The 15,231-nt window shown below is 43.2% G+C and overlaps 1 protein-coding gene across 2 annotated transcripts in view; it reads right to left on the bottom strand.

The window, feature by feature from the left end:
• Nucleotides 1-1,206: 1,206 nt before the first annotated feature.
• The window catches only part of LOC122559423 (RIB43A-like with coiled-coils protein 2), a 64,173-nt gene continuing 50,148 nt past the window's right edge, over nt 1,207-15,231 (bottom strand). For both annotated transcript variants that reach the window (XM_087997347.1, XM_087997348.1), the window contains exons 6-7: nt 5,535-5,701; nt 1,207-2,276 (exon numbers count right to left, since the gene is read on the bottom strand). In XM_087997347.1, the coding sequence (XP_087853473.1) occupies nt 2,195-2,276; nt 5,535-5,701 (249 nt within the window). In that variant the 3' untranslated portion in view covers nt 1,207-2,194. The remainder of the gene's footprint in view (nt 2,277-5,534; nt 5,702-15,231) is intronic.

Genomic DNA, 15,231 nt, shown 5'->3' with positions numbered 1-15,231 from the left:
CTCTATCCTCTCATGCACCTGAACATCACTCTTATGTACTTGCCATTTGACAAAACTATAAAAATGGCTATGTAGATCTTTAAATGTCAGAATATGGCAGCTAACTGCTGAAAAATGACACGGTTTGCCCTTTTCCAACATTTCTTAACTACAAGAGAACTATCAGGATGGAAACATGGCTCCATGTTTCTGAGAAGTCCCAATCAGAATACCCCCTCAGAAATTCAGTTTCCCTTCCTTTGTAAAATAAAAAAGGTGCGGATCTCCACTCCTCAGAAAATCAGGCCCATTGTGACATAAATCTCAAAGATGCAAACAGAGAGGAAGAGGGTAAGTCTTTGTTATATGCATAAAGTTGATTTGTATTATAGAGTCAGAGATGTACAGCATGGAAACAGACACTTCAGTCCAACTCGTCCATGCGACAAGATATCCAAAATAAATCTAGTCCCATTTGCCTGCAATTGGTGCATTCCTTCTAAACCCTTCATATTCATATACTGATACAGATGCTGTAAATGTTGTAATTGCACCAGCATCCACCACTTCCTCAGGCAGCTCATTCCATACACGCACCACCCTGTTTGAAAAAGTTGATCCTTAGGTCCCTTCTAAATCTTACCCCTCACCCTAAACCATGCCCTCTTGGTTTGGAATCTGCTTTCCCAGAAAAAGACCTTGGTATTCACCCTATCTATGCCTCTCATGATTTTATAAACTTCTATCAGGTCATCCCTCAGCTTTCGATGCTCTAGGAAAAATAGCCTCAGCTTATTCAGCCTCTCCCTATAGCTCAAACCCTCCAAATCTGGCAATATCCTATTCCAGTCTTGGGCAACTGTCTTTGTGGAGTTTGCACATTCTCTCAGTATCTGCGTGGGTTTCCTCTGGGTGCTCCGGTTTCCTCCCACAATCCAAAGATGTGCAGAGTAGGTGAATTGGCCATGCTAAATTGCCCATAATGTTCAGGGATGTGTAGGTTAGGTATATTAGTCAGGGGTAAATGTAGAGTGATAGGGTAGGGGAATGGGTTGGTGTGGATTTGTTGGGCCAAATGGTCTGTTTCCACACTGGAGGGATTCTATGAAAAAAAAATCTTTTCTGAACCCTTTCAAGTTTCACAACATCCTTCCTATAGGTTTTGAAAAAGTACTGGTGAGAAAAACGAAGGCTGTGTCAGAAAATGTTTATCTGCTTTGATAAGAATCAGCTTTTTTTGCAGTTTATTAGATAAACATTAAATTTCTATGCAATGGAACATACCAGAATGGTTTTCCAAGTGTATTATCTTAAAAATGCAATTGAAGAAAACTGTTGATATTAAATCATTGAGTATTCTACAGCTGACCATTTTTATTAGAAACACAGGTATGTTGCTTATACTTTTCACATTCCTGAATTGTAGGTCTTTTACGGTTTTTTTAAAAACTCCTAAAGTTTTCCACAGCACACCATTACAGAAGAATTTCACAACCTGCCAAGCTCTCAATGGAAAACATGCAGACTGGCCACATGCCAAGTGTCCTAATACTCATACACTTATTCCAAGATTCTATGGTTTATTGTTATGCTGAAAGACTGGTCACTTAAGAAATTCATTTTTTAAAATTACAGTAATATGTAGTAAGACATATAAAAGTACAATATTTTCTGGGGGACTCATGATACAGTCTCACATTTCAATATACATCAGCCATGTCCGAAACTAGTTAAAGCATGCTGACCCTAACCTGATGATTGCAGACCTCATCATGAGGCAGTTAGTTAACAGCAGCTGTTTATCACCATTGTGCAAAATAACTGCAACTTGCAGACCAACTCAGCATTGTTTTTAAGGGGTAAGCTGACACTTACATCATGGAAAGTTTAATTTCCAAAAAACCAAATGGATAGATGGATTTTATGTTGCGTATTAGTTTACTTTCAAATATTTTTATATGGTTACAAAGGCAAAAGAAAAGCATTGCAGTTTCCTTTCAAAAATGTTTTGTTGCTTCTGTTTAAAATGCAAAATTACTGAATAATTGTAAGATAATTTCAAATTCAAAATGATAATAAATTTAATATTTGAAATGTTATTATAGTTTCCTTATGGTGCTTCTTTCAATAGGAAAGCATTCTTAATGAGAACAAAAAGTGAAATATTTTCTTGAAACATATTGGAATGTGGTAGAAGATAATCTTTTATTCCATATCAACGGCTGGATGTGTTAAATTGATCGAAATATTTTCCAGTTGGAGCATTCACGTAGACCTCATTTTTCAGAAATTTCTCCCTGCAAAAAAAAGCATTTATAGTTTTTTTCTATTGTTATGAGATATTTGTCTAATCTACATTCTACCCTTCTTACTCAAAAGGTTCATAGTTTGAGGTGAAGACTGTGGTTGGCAACAGATATGATTATTATGTGTTAAACTTGTGTTTTCATTTATATAAAAATAAATTCTGCAAGTGTGGAAATCTGAAACAAACACCGAAGATGCTGGAGAAACCCATCAAGTCTGGCATCTGTGGAGAAAGAAACAGAATTAATGTTTCGAGTCCAGTTTGACTCTTTTTCAAATATTGTAGCACCAACCAATTAACGAATTTCAGGACAGTTAATGGATTTTCAGTGTCAGTTTCTATTTTGTTTATTTATTTAAATAGTAGTTTATAAAGTCATTTAACATCCACTTTTCCCTATTCTTTCATAAAACCTCTCCAGCAGGGTGGAAATCTATTCACATAAGGTGGTATGCTTTTACACCCAGGTATTCACCATATTAAACTTCCTTAGTGTGACCTATGTCAATAACAGAATTAAGAAAGGTAAACCATTGTATTTTTTATGACCTTTCATGGGATGTGGGCATGTGGGCATGCTGGGTCAGCATTTATTGCCTATCCCAGATGTTCTTCAGGAGATGGTAGTGAACTGCCATCTTCAAACGATGCAGTCTTGTTGGTTTAGATGGACCCACAATGTCATTACGGAGGGAGTTCCTAGGATTTTGAAAGAATGGCATCAGGATGGTGAGTGGCATGGAGGGAACCTGAAGGTGGTGAGACTCCCATCTACTCCTCTTGATCTTCTAGATGGTAGTGATGCTTTCTAAGGAGCCTTGATGGATTTCAAAAGGGCATCTTGTAGATGCTATATACTTTTGCTGCTGAACATCAGTGTGGAGGGAGTGAATACTGTGGATATGGTGTCAATCAAGGGGGTTGTTTAGTCATAGATGCTTCTTGAGTGCTGGACCTACACTCATTCCATCACATTTCTGACTTGTGCCTTGAAAACAGGGGACAGGCTTTGGGGAATTTGGAGTTACGTGCTGCAGAATTTCCAGCCTCTGTCTTATTCTTGTAGGCAGAGTATTGTAAGCTAGTCCAGTTCAAAGTGTGGTCAATAGTAACCCCCAGTGTTGTCAAAGCCTGTCACCTTTGCAGTATCCAATGTCTCCCGTCATTTTTTGACATCCTGTGGAAAAAACTATATTGGCTGAAGACTGGCACCTAGCAGCTCAGTACCTCTGGAGGGGGTTGAGATGGATCATCCACTTGGCACTTCTGGCTGAAGATTGTCTTAGATACCTCAGCCTTATCTATTGCACTCACATCCTGAGCTCCCCCAGCATTGAGAATGGGGATATTTGTGGAGCTTCCTCCTCCATTGAATTGTTTAATTGTTCACTGCCATTCATGGCAGTACTGCTCACTGGTTAGATCTGATCCTATGGTTGTGGAATCACTTTGTTCTATCACTTACTCCATAAGCTGTTTGGCACACACGTACTGCAATTTTGTAGCTTCATCAAGTTGACTGACACCTTATTTTTAGGTATACCTAATGCTGCTCCTGGCATGCCCGCCTGACTTGATGGTAGGTAATGGAAGACTGAGAATATGCTGGACTACGAGGTTGCAGATTGTGTTGGAATAGAATTTTACTGCTGCTGCTGGCTCACAGCACTTCATGTTTGCCCATTCTCAAGTTGCAGATCTGTTTGAAGTCTATCCCTTTAAGCATAGTGGTTGTGCTACACCACACAATGGTGGGTATTCTCAATGTGAAGACCGGATTTTTTGTCTCCACAAGAAATGTGCAGTGGTCATTTCTACCAATATTGTCTTGGACAGTTGCATCTGTGGCAACCAGACTGGTGAAGATAAGGTCAAGTGTATTTTTTTTGTTTTGTTGGTTCCGTTGCCACCTCCTACAGAATCAGTCTAGCATCTATGCCATTTAGACTTTGGCCAGCTCAGTCTATAGTGGTTCTGCTGAGGTAGTCTTAGTCGTGGATATTGAAGTCCCCCATCCAGGGAATATTCTGTAGCCTTGCCACTCTCAGTGCCAATTCAAGTAGTGTTCAACATGAAGGAGTGGCAGTGCGTGGTGATCAGCATCTGGTTGATTGACTTGGTGCCATGAGACTTCATGTGGTTCAAAGTCAACGTTGAGGACTCCCAGTGTAATTCCCTCTTGACTGTATATCACTATTAAAATCATAGAGATGTACAGTACAGAGACAGACCCTTCAGTCCAACTTGTCCATGCCAACCAGATATCCGAAACCATTCTAGTCCCATTTGCCAGCACTTGGCCCATATACCTCTAAATCCTTCCTATTCATATACCTGTCCAAAGTATTCTGCCACCTCTGCTTGGATCGGTATTGTCATGGGTCAGAACAGACACAGGGATGGTAATGCTGTTTTTTGGGACATTTTCTTTAAGGTAGGATTCCACGAGTATGATTATGAAGACTGTTGTTTCAGACAGTGGATATTTTGACACCCAACCCCCAAATATTTATAAGGAGGACTTTGCAGGGTGTACATGACAGCATTTGCCGCAGTCATTTCCAGTGCATTGGTCGATGCCAGGTGGTCTGTCAAGTTCCTTTCTTTGGTTTGAGACTTTTTAGTGGTTGATACAACTGAATGACTTGCTAGGCCATTTCAGAGGGCAATTAAGATTCAACTACATTGCCATGGGTCTGGAGTCACATACATGCTCGACCAGGTAAGGATGGCAGTTTCCTTCCCTAATGGAGATTAATAAACCAATTGCATTTTCATGATAAAACAAAGAATTGCAGATGCTGGACATCTGAAATAAAAACAGAAATTGCTCTTGAATTTCAGCAGATTTGGCAGCATCTGTGGACAAAAAGCAGACTTAACGTTTAGAATCCAGTGGATGTTTTTGAATGTTCTGAAGAAAGGTCACTTGAAACTTTATCTCTGATTTTTATACACAGATCTGCTGAATTGTTGAAGCAATTTCTGTTTTGGTTTAGGTTTCTATTATAATGGACAATGATTTCATGGACATTAGTAGACTTTTAATTCCGCCATATTCAGATTCAACCCCAGGTACCCTGAACATGACCTAGGACTGTGGATTATCAGTCCGGAGGCAATATTGCCAGACGATTGCCACCCCCTGGTTTAGGTAGCTAATTGGGTTGTTGACCTATTTATTTCACGATAAATGTCAAAGGTAAATTAAAGTTTAAAGATGTTAGAGCATATTTAAAGTTCTTACCGTGCCTTATGATCCCTGCACAGCAGTATGTTTTGGCAGTCCATTTCCTTCCGAAGTTGCCGATTCATTCGCTGCTGCTGTCGTTCAAGAAGCACAGCTGCCCGAGCATCGTTGCTGCGCAGCCTTTCCCATTCTGCATTGCGCTGACGCTCTTCTTCCTGTAGTCTCTTTATATAAATAATAGAGCAATGTTTTCATTACAGTACTTCATTGGCATGCTTAAAACAATTCTTTGAACATCATTGCATCCTCTGACATGGATAATCAACAGGGCTGATCAAAATGAAGGGCAGTCATTAGAACTCCCTCAGTTGGTCTGCTTGTTGGATTTTGAGTTTAATGCGCTAACACAGGCAGCATTGAATGACAGGTATAAATTATATAAAGTGGACATAAAATCAGATGAGTATTTTGAATGCATAAAAACATACACAAGTTCATTTTAAAATAGTCTCATTATTATAATTCTAAACTTCTAGATAGAGGATTTTCTCTTGTTTCAACTGCAGTTAGAACAGAACTTGTCATCAATAATCTATAAATTGTAACTTTTTTGTACTTGGACTCTGGTGGGGCTGAACATTCAAAAGCCTAAGAAGAATTTAACACAGTGGTATAGTTAGTAAGTTTGGAGATGATACCAAATTTGGAGGTGTAGTGGACAGTGAAGAAGGTTACCCTACAGTACAACGGGATCTTGATCAGATAGGCAGATGGAGTTTAATTTAGATACAGGGGAACCTCGATTATCCGAACGAGATGGGCGGGCAATATTTCGTTCGGATAATCGATCATTTGGTTAATCGATTAAATGCTTTTCCTCTGGGGTTCGGAGTTTTTAAAGTCTGTTACCCGTTCAGGAGACTGCAGAAGCACATAGCGTGTGAACCCCCGCCCCCAACCAACACCATCCCCCCCCCCTGCACCCCTACCCACCCCCAACCCTGTCCAAAACCTCCCCCCGCCTGCACCCATCAAACCCTGCCCCCGCCCTATCCCCGTCCAACACTGCCCCCCAATCCCTGTTCAACACTGCCCCCGCCCCATCCCCGTCCAACAACTCCCCCGCCCCTCAACCCCGTCCAATAACGCCCCTGTTCCCAATTTCTCAAAACCTCCCCCCCCCCGCACCCTGGCACCCCCCCGCCTACCCCGGCACCACCACCTGCCCCCAACCTGTCCAAAACCGCCCCCGCCCAACACTGCTCCCCGCCCACGCCCCCATCCCACACTGCTCCCCACCCCCCCGCCCACCCTCCCCATCCCCGTCCAACACTACCCCTGCCCCCTCTCTGGGGCAGCCGGACTGGAGACCAACAATAAGACTGCTGGTGCAGCTGCCTTTGTGGAGTAAGTCTCCAAATAGTGTGTACACACACAACGTTTTATTGCAACTTTTTGACAGGTTCCACCTTGCCCTGTACAGGACAATGTTGGTCAGATTATCTGGGGAAGCAGGGTGCGGAGTTTAGGGTACACACCTCTGTAGAACTCCAGAGAAAATGTGGGGAGAGGAAGGGTGAGAGACCAGTCATTTGGAGATGATGCCTGTTTAATCACTGTAAACAAAAGATGCGATCACTGTTAGAAACATGTCTGTGATGTAAAGTTTGTATCGGGACCTCGAGATCTCCTTCGGATAATCCAATTTTTGGATAATTGGTATTTGGATAATTGAGGTTCCTCTGTAAATGTGAGGTGCTGCACTTTGGAAAAGCAAATGAGAGCAGGACTTATATGCTTAATGGTAGGGTCCTGGGGAGTGTTGCTGAACAATTGGAGTGCAGGTTCATAGCTCCTTGACAGTAGAGTCAAAGATAAATAGGATAGTGAAGAAGGCGTTTGGTATGCTTTCCTTTATTAGTCAGAGCATTGAGTATAGGAGTTGGAAGGTCATGTTGCAGCTATATAGGACATTGGTTAGGCCACTTTTGGAATTTTGCATGCAATATTCTTGTCTCCTTCCTATCAGAAGGATGTTGTGAAACTTGAAAGGATTCAACAAAATATTTACAAGGATGAGAGGGTTAGAGGGCTTGGGCTATAGAGAGAGGCTGAATAAGTTGGGGCAGTTTTCCCTGGAGCGTCAGATGCTGAGGGGTGATCTTATAGAGGTTTATAAAATCATGAAGGGCATGGATAGGATAAATAGACAAAGTCTTTTCCCTGGGGGGGGGAGTCCAAAACCAGAGGGCATAGGTTTTGGTGAGACGGGAACAATTTAAAAGGGACCTAAGGGGCAACATTTTCACACAGAGGGTGGTGCGTGTATCGAGTGAGGTGCCAGAGGAAGTGGTGGAGGCTGGTAAAATTACAGCATTCAAAAGGCATCTGGATGGGTATATGGCAGCACGGTGGCACAGTGGTTAGCACGGTGGCACAGTGGTTAGCACTGCTGCCTCGCAGCGCCAGAGACCCGGGTTCAATTCCCACCTCAGGCGACTGACTGTGTGGAGTTTGCACATTCTCCCCGTGTCTGCGTGGGTTTCCTCCGGGTGCTCCGGTTTCCTCCCACAGTCCAAAGATGTGCAGGTTAGGTGAATTGGCCATGTTAAATTGTCCGTAGTGTTAGGTAAGGGGTAAATGTAGGGGTATGGGTGGTTTGCGCTTCGGCGGGTCAGTGTGGACTTGTTGAGCCGAAGGGCCTGTTTCCACACTGTAAAGTAATCTAATCTAATCTAATCTAAACTGCTGCCTCACAGCGCCAGAGACCTGGGTTCAATTCCCACCTCAGGCAACTATCTGTGTGGAGTTTGCACATTCTCCCTGTGTCTGCGTGGGTTTCCTCTTGGTGCTCCGGTTTCCTCCCACAGTCCAAAAATGTGCAGATTAGGTGAATTGTCCATGCTAAATTGCCCCTAGTGTTAGGTGAAGGAGTAAATGTACGGGAATGGGTCTGGTTGGGTTGTTCTTCGGAGGGTCGGTGTGGACTTGTTGGGCCAAAGGGCCTGTTTCCACACTGTAAGTAATCTAATCATCATGAATAGGAAGGGTTTAGAAGGATATGAGCCAAGTGCTGGCAAATGGGACTTGAATGGTTTTTTAGATATCTGGTTGGACCGAACAGTCTGTTTCTGTGCTGTATATTTCTATGACTCTAAGTATTTAACACAAGTGTTGCTGGCCAGGTCAGCACTTATTACCATTCCTCATTGTCATTGATAGGGTGATGGTAAGACATCTCCTTGAACCATTGTACTCTATGGGGTGTAGGTACACATTTAGTGCTGTTATGAAAAGAGTTTCAGGCTTTTGTCCTAGGAATATTGAAGAGGTCGTATTTCATTTCAACTAGGAGAAAGTGAGGTCTGCAGATGCTGGAGACCAGAGTTGAAAAATGTGGTGCTGGAAAAAAACAGCAGGCCAAGCAGCATCCAAGGAGCAGGAGAATTGACGTATCGGGCATAAGCCCTTCTTCAGGAATGAGGCTGGTGTGCCAAGTGGGCTGAGATAAAAGGTAGGGGGGAGGGAATTTGGGGGAGGGGTGCTGGGAATACGATAGGTGGAAGGAGGTGAGGGTGAGGGTGATAGGCCGGAGAGGGGGTGGGGGCGGAGAGGTCGGGAAGAAGATTGCAGGTCAAGAGGGTGGTGTTGAATCCGGGAGTTGGGACTGTGATAAGGTGGGGGGAGGGGAAATGAGGAAGCTGGAGAAATCTGCATTCATCCCGTGTGGTTGGAGGGTTCCTAAGTGGAAGATGAGGCGCTCTTCCTCCAGGCGTCATGTGGCCAGAGTCTGGCGATGGAGGAGGCCAAGGACCTGCATGTCCTTGGCAGAGTGGGAGGGGGAGTTAAAGTGTTCAGCCACGGGGCGGTTGGGTTGGTTGGTGCGGGTGTCCCAGAGGTGTTCCCTGAAACGTTACACAAGTAGGCGGTCTGTCTCCCCATTGTAGAGGAGACCACATTGGGTGCAGCGGATACAGTAAATGATGTGTGTGGAGGTGCAGATGAATTTGCGACAGATATGGAAGGATCCATTGAGGCCTTGGAGGGAGGTGAGGGGGGAGGTGTGGGCGCAAGTTTTGCCCTTGTTGCGGTTGCAGGGGAAGGTGCCGGGAGTGGAGGTTGGGTTGGTGGGGGTTGTGGAACTGACGAGGGAGTCGCAGAGGGAGTGGTCTCTCCGGAACGCTGATATGGGTGGGGAGGGAAATATATCCCTGGTGGTGGGGTCTATTTGGAGGTGGCGGAAATGAGGGAGGATGATACGATGTATCCAGAGGTTGGTGGTGTGGAAGGCGAGGACCAGTGGGGTTCTGTCCTGGTGGCGATTGGAGGGGCGGGGTTCAAGGGTGGAGGTGCGGGAAGAGGAGGAGATGCAGTGGAGAGCATCGGCGACCACGTCGGAGGGGAAATTGCAGTCATTGAAGGAGGAGGCCATTTGGGTTTTTCAGTAGTGGAATTGGTCCTCCTGGAATTGGGAATATGGGATGGCATTTTTACAGGGGCACGGTGGGAGGAGGTGTAATCTAGGTAGCTGTAGGAGTCGGTCGGTTTGCAGTAAAAGTCTGTGTTGAGTCAGTCGCCCGAGATAGAAATGGAGAGGTCTAGGAAGGGGAGGGAGGAGTCTGAGACAGTCCAGGTAAATTTGAGTTCGGGGTGGAAGGTGTTAGTAAAGTGGATGAACTGTTCAACCTCCTCATGGGAGCACGAGGTAGTGCCAATACAATCATCGATGTAGCGGAGGAAAAGTTCGGGGGTGGTGCCAGTGTAGCTGCGGAAGATGGACTGTTCCAAATATCCGACGAAGAGACAGGCATAGTTGGGGCCCATGCGGGTGCCCATGGCTACTCCTTTGGTTTGGAGGAAGTGGGAGGATTGGAAGGAGAAGTTGTTAAGAGTGAGGACCAGTTCAGTCAGTCGGAGGAGGGTGTCAGTGGAATGGTACTGGTTGGGTCGGCGGGAGAGGAAGAAGCGGAGGGCTTGGAGGCCTTCGTGATGGGGGATGGAAGTGTAGCCTTCGTGATGGGGGATGGAAGTATATTCAAGTCAGGATGTTATGTGATTGAACAGAAATTGCAGACATGCAGAAGAGAAACAAAACACCAATTGCAATAATTGTCCCAATCAGACACATTGTAACTGGACGGCATGGTGGCACAGTGGTTAGCACTGCTGCCTCACAGCGCCAGAGACCCGGGTTCAATTCCCATCTCAGGCGACTAACTGTGTGGAGTTTGCACGTTGTCTGCGTGGGTTTCCTCCGGGTGCTCCGGTTTCCACCCACAGTCCAAAGATGTGCAGGGTCAGGTGAATTGGCCATACTAAATTGCCCGTAGTGTTAGGTAAAGGGTAAATGTTGGGGTATGGGTGGGTTGCGCTTCGGCAGGTCGGTGTGGACTTGTTGGGCCGAAGGGCCTGTTTCCACACTGTAATGTAATCTAATCTAATGGACAACATGCTGCCAATTCTTTCCACTCAATAGCAGTCATGCAATCTCTTGGGGGAGGAAAGAAAGACAAAAAAAAATCCAAGTTCAATTAAGAAAAAAATGATCACAAATTCTCAGAATCCCTGGGGCAATCAAAACAAATCTCAAGACATAATAATGACTTAACTATTCGAGGGCTGAAGAAGGGCTTATGCCCGAAACGTCGATTCTCCTGCTCCTTGGATGCTGCCTGACCTGCTGCGCTTTTCCAGCACCACATTTTTCAGCTCTTAACTATTCAAGATCTACCATGTTTAGGGTATTGCAATGTCAACTTTCTGCAAGAACTTCTTCAGTTCTTTGCCAGTTTACTTGGTTGAAATATGGAAATCTAGTCAAAGTCTCAACGATTCAATAGGTGCTGTACGATAGTATACAGACTATTAATTTTAAATCATCTAATTTAATACTGGAAACCTTTCAAGGACAGATTGAAAGGATATCTGGTTGAGGCAAATTCAGGACCCCAACATAGCGTGAACAGAGCCATTTGAATTGAACTTACCATTTTATCTAAAGAGATAAAAGCCAGTCACAAGAAACTGGCATCTCCTCTTTCAATTTTCATGTGCCTGTTAAGGAGTATACTTTAGACATGAAAGGTTGCCTGCTGATTATCCAGTTTATAAGAAACCAACATAGTTAGATGTGGGAATAAACAAAGGAGCACTATTTCAGTAGCTTTTTTTTGACCAGCAGAAGAGAGAAAGATACTCGGATTGGCAACAGCAAGGACTGGACCTCTCTCTCTCGTATCCTCATCATCACATTAAAAAGTGCTCAAAGAAAAAGTAAACTGGAGAAAAACCTATTTACTGCAAACTTAAAGTTATCCACAGATTTCATTAATACTTAGAATACAAGGCAATCATTAAGCAACTGTGTCACAGAACATTTAAACTGCATAGCCTCCCATCTGGATCAGACTCTCTCTCCATTTCAAATGTTATACTTGCCCATGTGTTTGGTGTCATGTTTTATTATTATTTTGTAAAGCTAGTAAGTATGATTGCTGCATGAGAACAAATAAAAATCCTACCCACTCAAAGAAAAAAATCAAGGACATGTTGTCGTCTAGCACCATCTTCAGAGAGAGAAAAACAGAGTTAATAAACTGCTAAACTATATTAATAAATGTAAAAGAAGATTCCACAGAATTCTGCTAAGGATGGAAAAGTGAGAATAAATTTATAGGGCTGAATTGCCCAAGCCCCTGAACAACACACTGAGTCAGTTGAGAAAGTATGGTAGGATTGGAAAAATGAAATGAATGTTGAAAAAATAGTGCAAATTTCCACCCAAGGTTTAAACAGCAAGACAAGAATTTTACTAGAGAGGCAATTATCAACTGCTGTGCTTCCATGTGATAGTGCTCTGGAAATCAAGCCCCACTAATCCCAGAGTCATTACAAAGGTTAAAGACTTTGAATTCCATAATTTACCCATGCTTTAGACCCAGGTGGAAGAAAACATGGACCAGGTTTCTGTACTTAGATTTACTAGTTTTACCAGTTAATGATTTTTACTATTGGCAAACGATTATGAACTGTTGATATATGATTCTATTAGTTAAAACACTAATTTGACTTTAAAAATACCTGCTCTACACAGATACATGCACACAGAGACAGAAGTAGACAGACACAAAATATAAAATGGGTTTTATGGATGGTGGCAAAGATTGGGAAGATAGTTCAGTGGTCTCTTTACACTGGATTTGCTCAGATGATACTTCTGTTGATGAGAACCCTGGAAGTAAACTGGCTATCTCCAGGTTTGAGATGCTGTTTACTGCAGAGCTGGAACACAGCTCCTTTCCTCCCAGAGGTGCAATAGCTTCTGCTCTGATCATTTACATCCTCAAAATGTTCAATACCTGGAAGACAGTTTCCATGAGCTGAATTATTCCAGTCCTGAATAAGGGGATGGCACTGTGGCTCAGTGGTTAGCACTACTGCCAGGGACCTGAGTTTGATTCCATCCTTGGTTGATTGTCTATATGCAGTTTGCATACTCTGCCCATGTCTGCATTCCTCCAGGAGTTCCTGTTTCCTCTGACAGTCCAAAGATGTGCAGGTTCAGTGGGTTGGCCATGCCAAATTACCCATAGTGTTTAGAGATATACAGGCTAGGTGGACTAGCCAGGGGATTTGTAGGGTTACAGGGATAGGGTGGGAGGGTGGGTCTAGGTGGGATTCTCTTTGGAGGGTCAGTGTGGACTCGATGGGCTAAATGGCCTACATCCACACTGTAGGGATTCTACGATTCTATGATATGGGTAATGGTGAGTCAATTAGGAAAATATGGCAAAACAAAACAAAAATGCTCAACGTTGAGAAAGAAGCTATAATTTTTCACATATGGTATTAATTGCCAGAGATGAACTTGAAACAAATGCAGAAAATGCTGGAGAAACTCAGCAGGTCTCATAGTACAGGTCTCTTGCCAAAGATGCTCCAAATTCAACATATTATGTTCTTCTGCCTGTTTGTAGCAATTAAATCAAATTTCAACTGGAAATTTTCATATTTATCCAACAGATTTTATAACTCCAACGGTAATGTTATCAATTCAGCTGACTCATCTAATTCATTACCGTCTGCATATTTGGACTGCTTTGCATTGATTTTCTGAGAATAGGTTTCATATATGGAGATTAGGAAGAATAGTCCAAGTACTGGCACCAGGGGCATCTTATTCAATACTTCCAACAAATAATCAACATAACTAGATTGTGCCATGAACAGATTGTAAATTTTAAAACAAATCTGTCTCCCTATTCTCACTACTGATCTATAAACAGATCACAATTTAATTTATTAATCGTGTTTAAACATGGAGGGACATTATTTCACACACTCTTTCTGTTTCTGGACTCTGCGACAACACTGTTTTCAATTTAAAAACCAGAAGGGCTTATTTCATACACTTTTATCTGTGATAGGAGTGCAGGTTTGGGGAGAGTGTTGTTTCACAAGAAGCACACATACAAATATACATGCAGGATAATACAGAACAAAGGTACAGGAACTAAATCTCAAATGTTTCTGATGTGAAGACTATGTCTTTTTTTTTGCCTTTATAAACTGTGGACTGCAATGATATAGAACTTTTCATGGATTTACCAGGATGGATCAATAGACAATTTTCTGATTCAGTATGTGGATGCACCTACTAGAGAAGGTGCAAAACTTGACCTACTCTTGGGAAATAAGACAGGACAGGTGACTGAGGTGTCAGTTGGGGAGCACTTTGGGGCCAGCGACCATAATTCTATTAGTTTTAAAATAGTGATGGAAAAGGATAGACCAGATCTAAAAGTTGAAGTTCTAAATTGGAGAAAGGCCAATTTTGATGGTATTAGGCAACAATCCCTCCAACAACTTGCCCACCACCGAGGTCAGGCTCACCGGTCCCTGGCTTGTCTTTACTGCCCTTCTTAAACAGTGGCACCACGTTTGCCAACCTCCAGTCTTCTGGCACCTCACCTGTGACTATCGATGATACAAATATCTCAGCAACTTGCCCACCACCGAGGTCAGGCTCACCGTTCTATAGTTCCCTGGCTTGTCTTTACTGCCCTTCTTAAACAGTGGCACCATGTTTGCCAACCTCCAGTCTTCCGGCACCTCACCTGTGACTATCGATGATACAAATATCTCAGCAAGAGGCCCAGCAATCACTTCTCTAGCTTCCCACAGAGTTCTCGGGTCCACCTGATCAGTTCCTGGGGATTTATCCACTTTTAAAATATGTGACTAGGAAGGGTTTGGAGGGATATGGGCCGGGTGCTGGCAGGTGGGACTGGATTGGATTGGGATATCTGGTCAGCATGGACGGGTTGGACCGAAGGGTCTGTTTCCATGCTGTACATCTCTATGATTCTATGACTCTAGTTTCACAGCAAGGAATTTGATTTCTATTGTGAACTCTGTTTCTGCAGCTGTGGGTTCCTGCAATGTGCAGAAGATCAAGACCTGAGAAATTGTTTACAAATGAAGCTGATAAATTCTCAGCCAACTGAGCAGGTTAAACTGGAAGCAAGTTACAGAGACACAGAGAGATAGAAAGGCACAGATGTGTGTGCAGCTATTCTCCTTGTTGCCTGTATAAGTTGCTTGTTCTCGGCAGTAAAAAAAACTAAATTTAAACTTGAAAAAAAATTGATATCTTTCTTGCAGCGGTAGATGCGAACTATGACTTTTGAATTGAAAAAAATCAGAGACATTTTTCAAGTGAATCAGTCTCTCTGTAGACCTTACAAATCAGTGG

This window comes from Chiloscyllium plagiosum, unplaced genomic scaffold (assembly GCF_037043375.1).
Source record: "Chiloscyllium plagiosum isolate Xiang-an unplaced genomic scaffold, Cpla_swu_hap1 HiC_scaffold_19, whole genome shotgun sequence".
Taxonomy (NCBI): Eukaryota; Metazoa; Chordata; class Chondrichthyes; order Orectolobiformes; family Hemiscylliidae; genus Chiloscyllium; species Chiloscyllium plagiosum.
The sequence above is the reverse complement of the archived record's forward strand: the minus strand, read 5'-3'. Positions and strand labels throughout refer to the sequence as shown.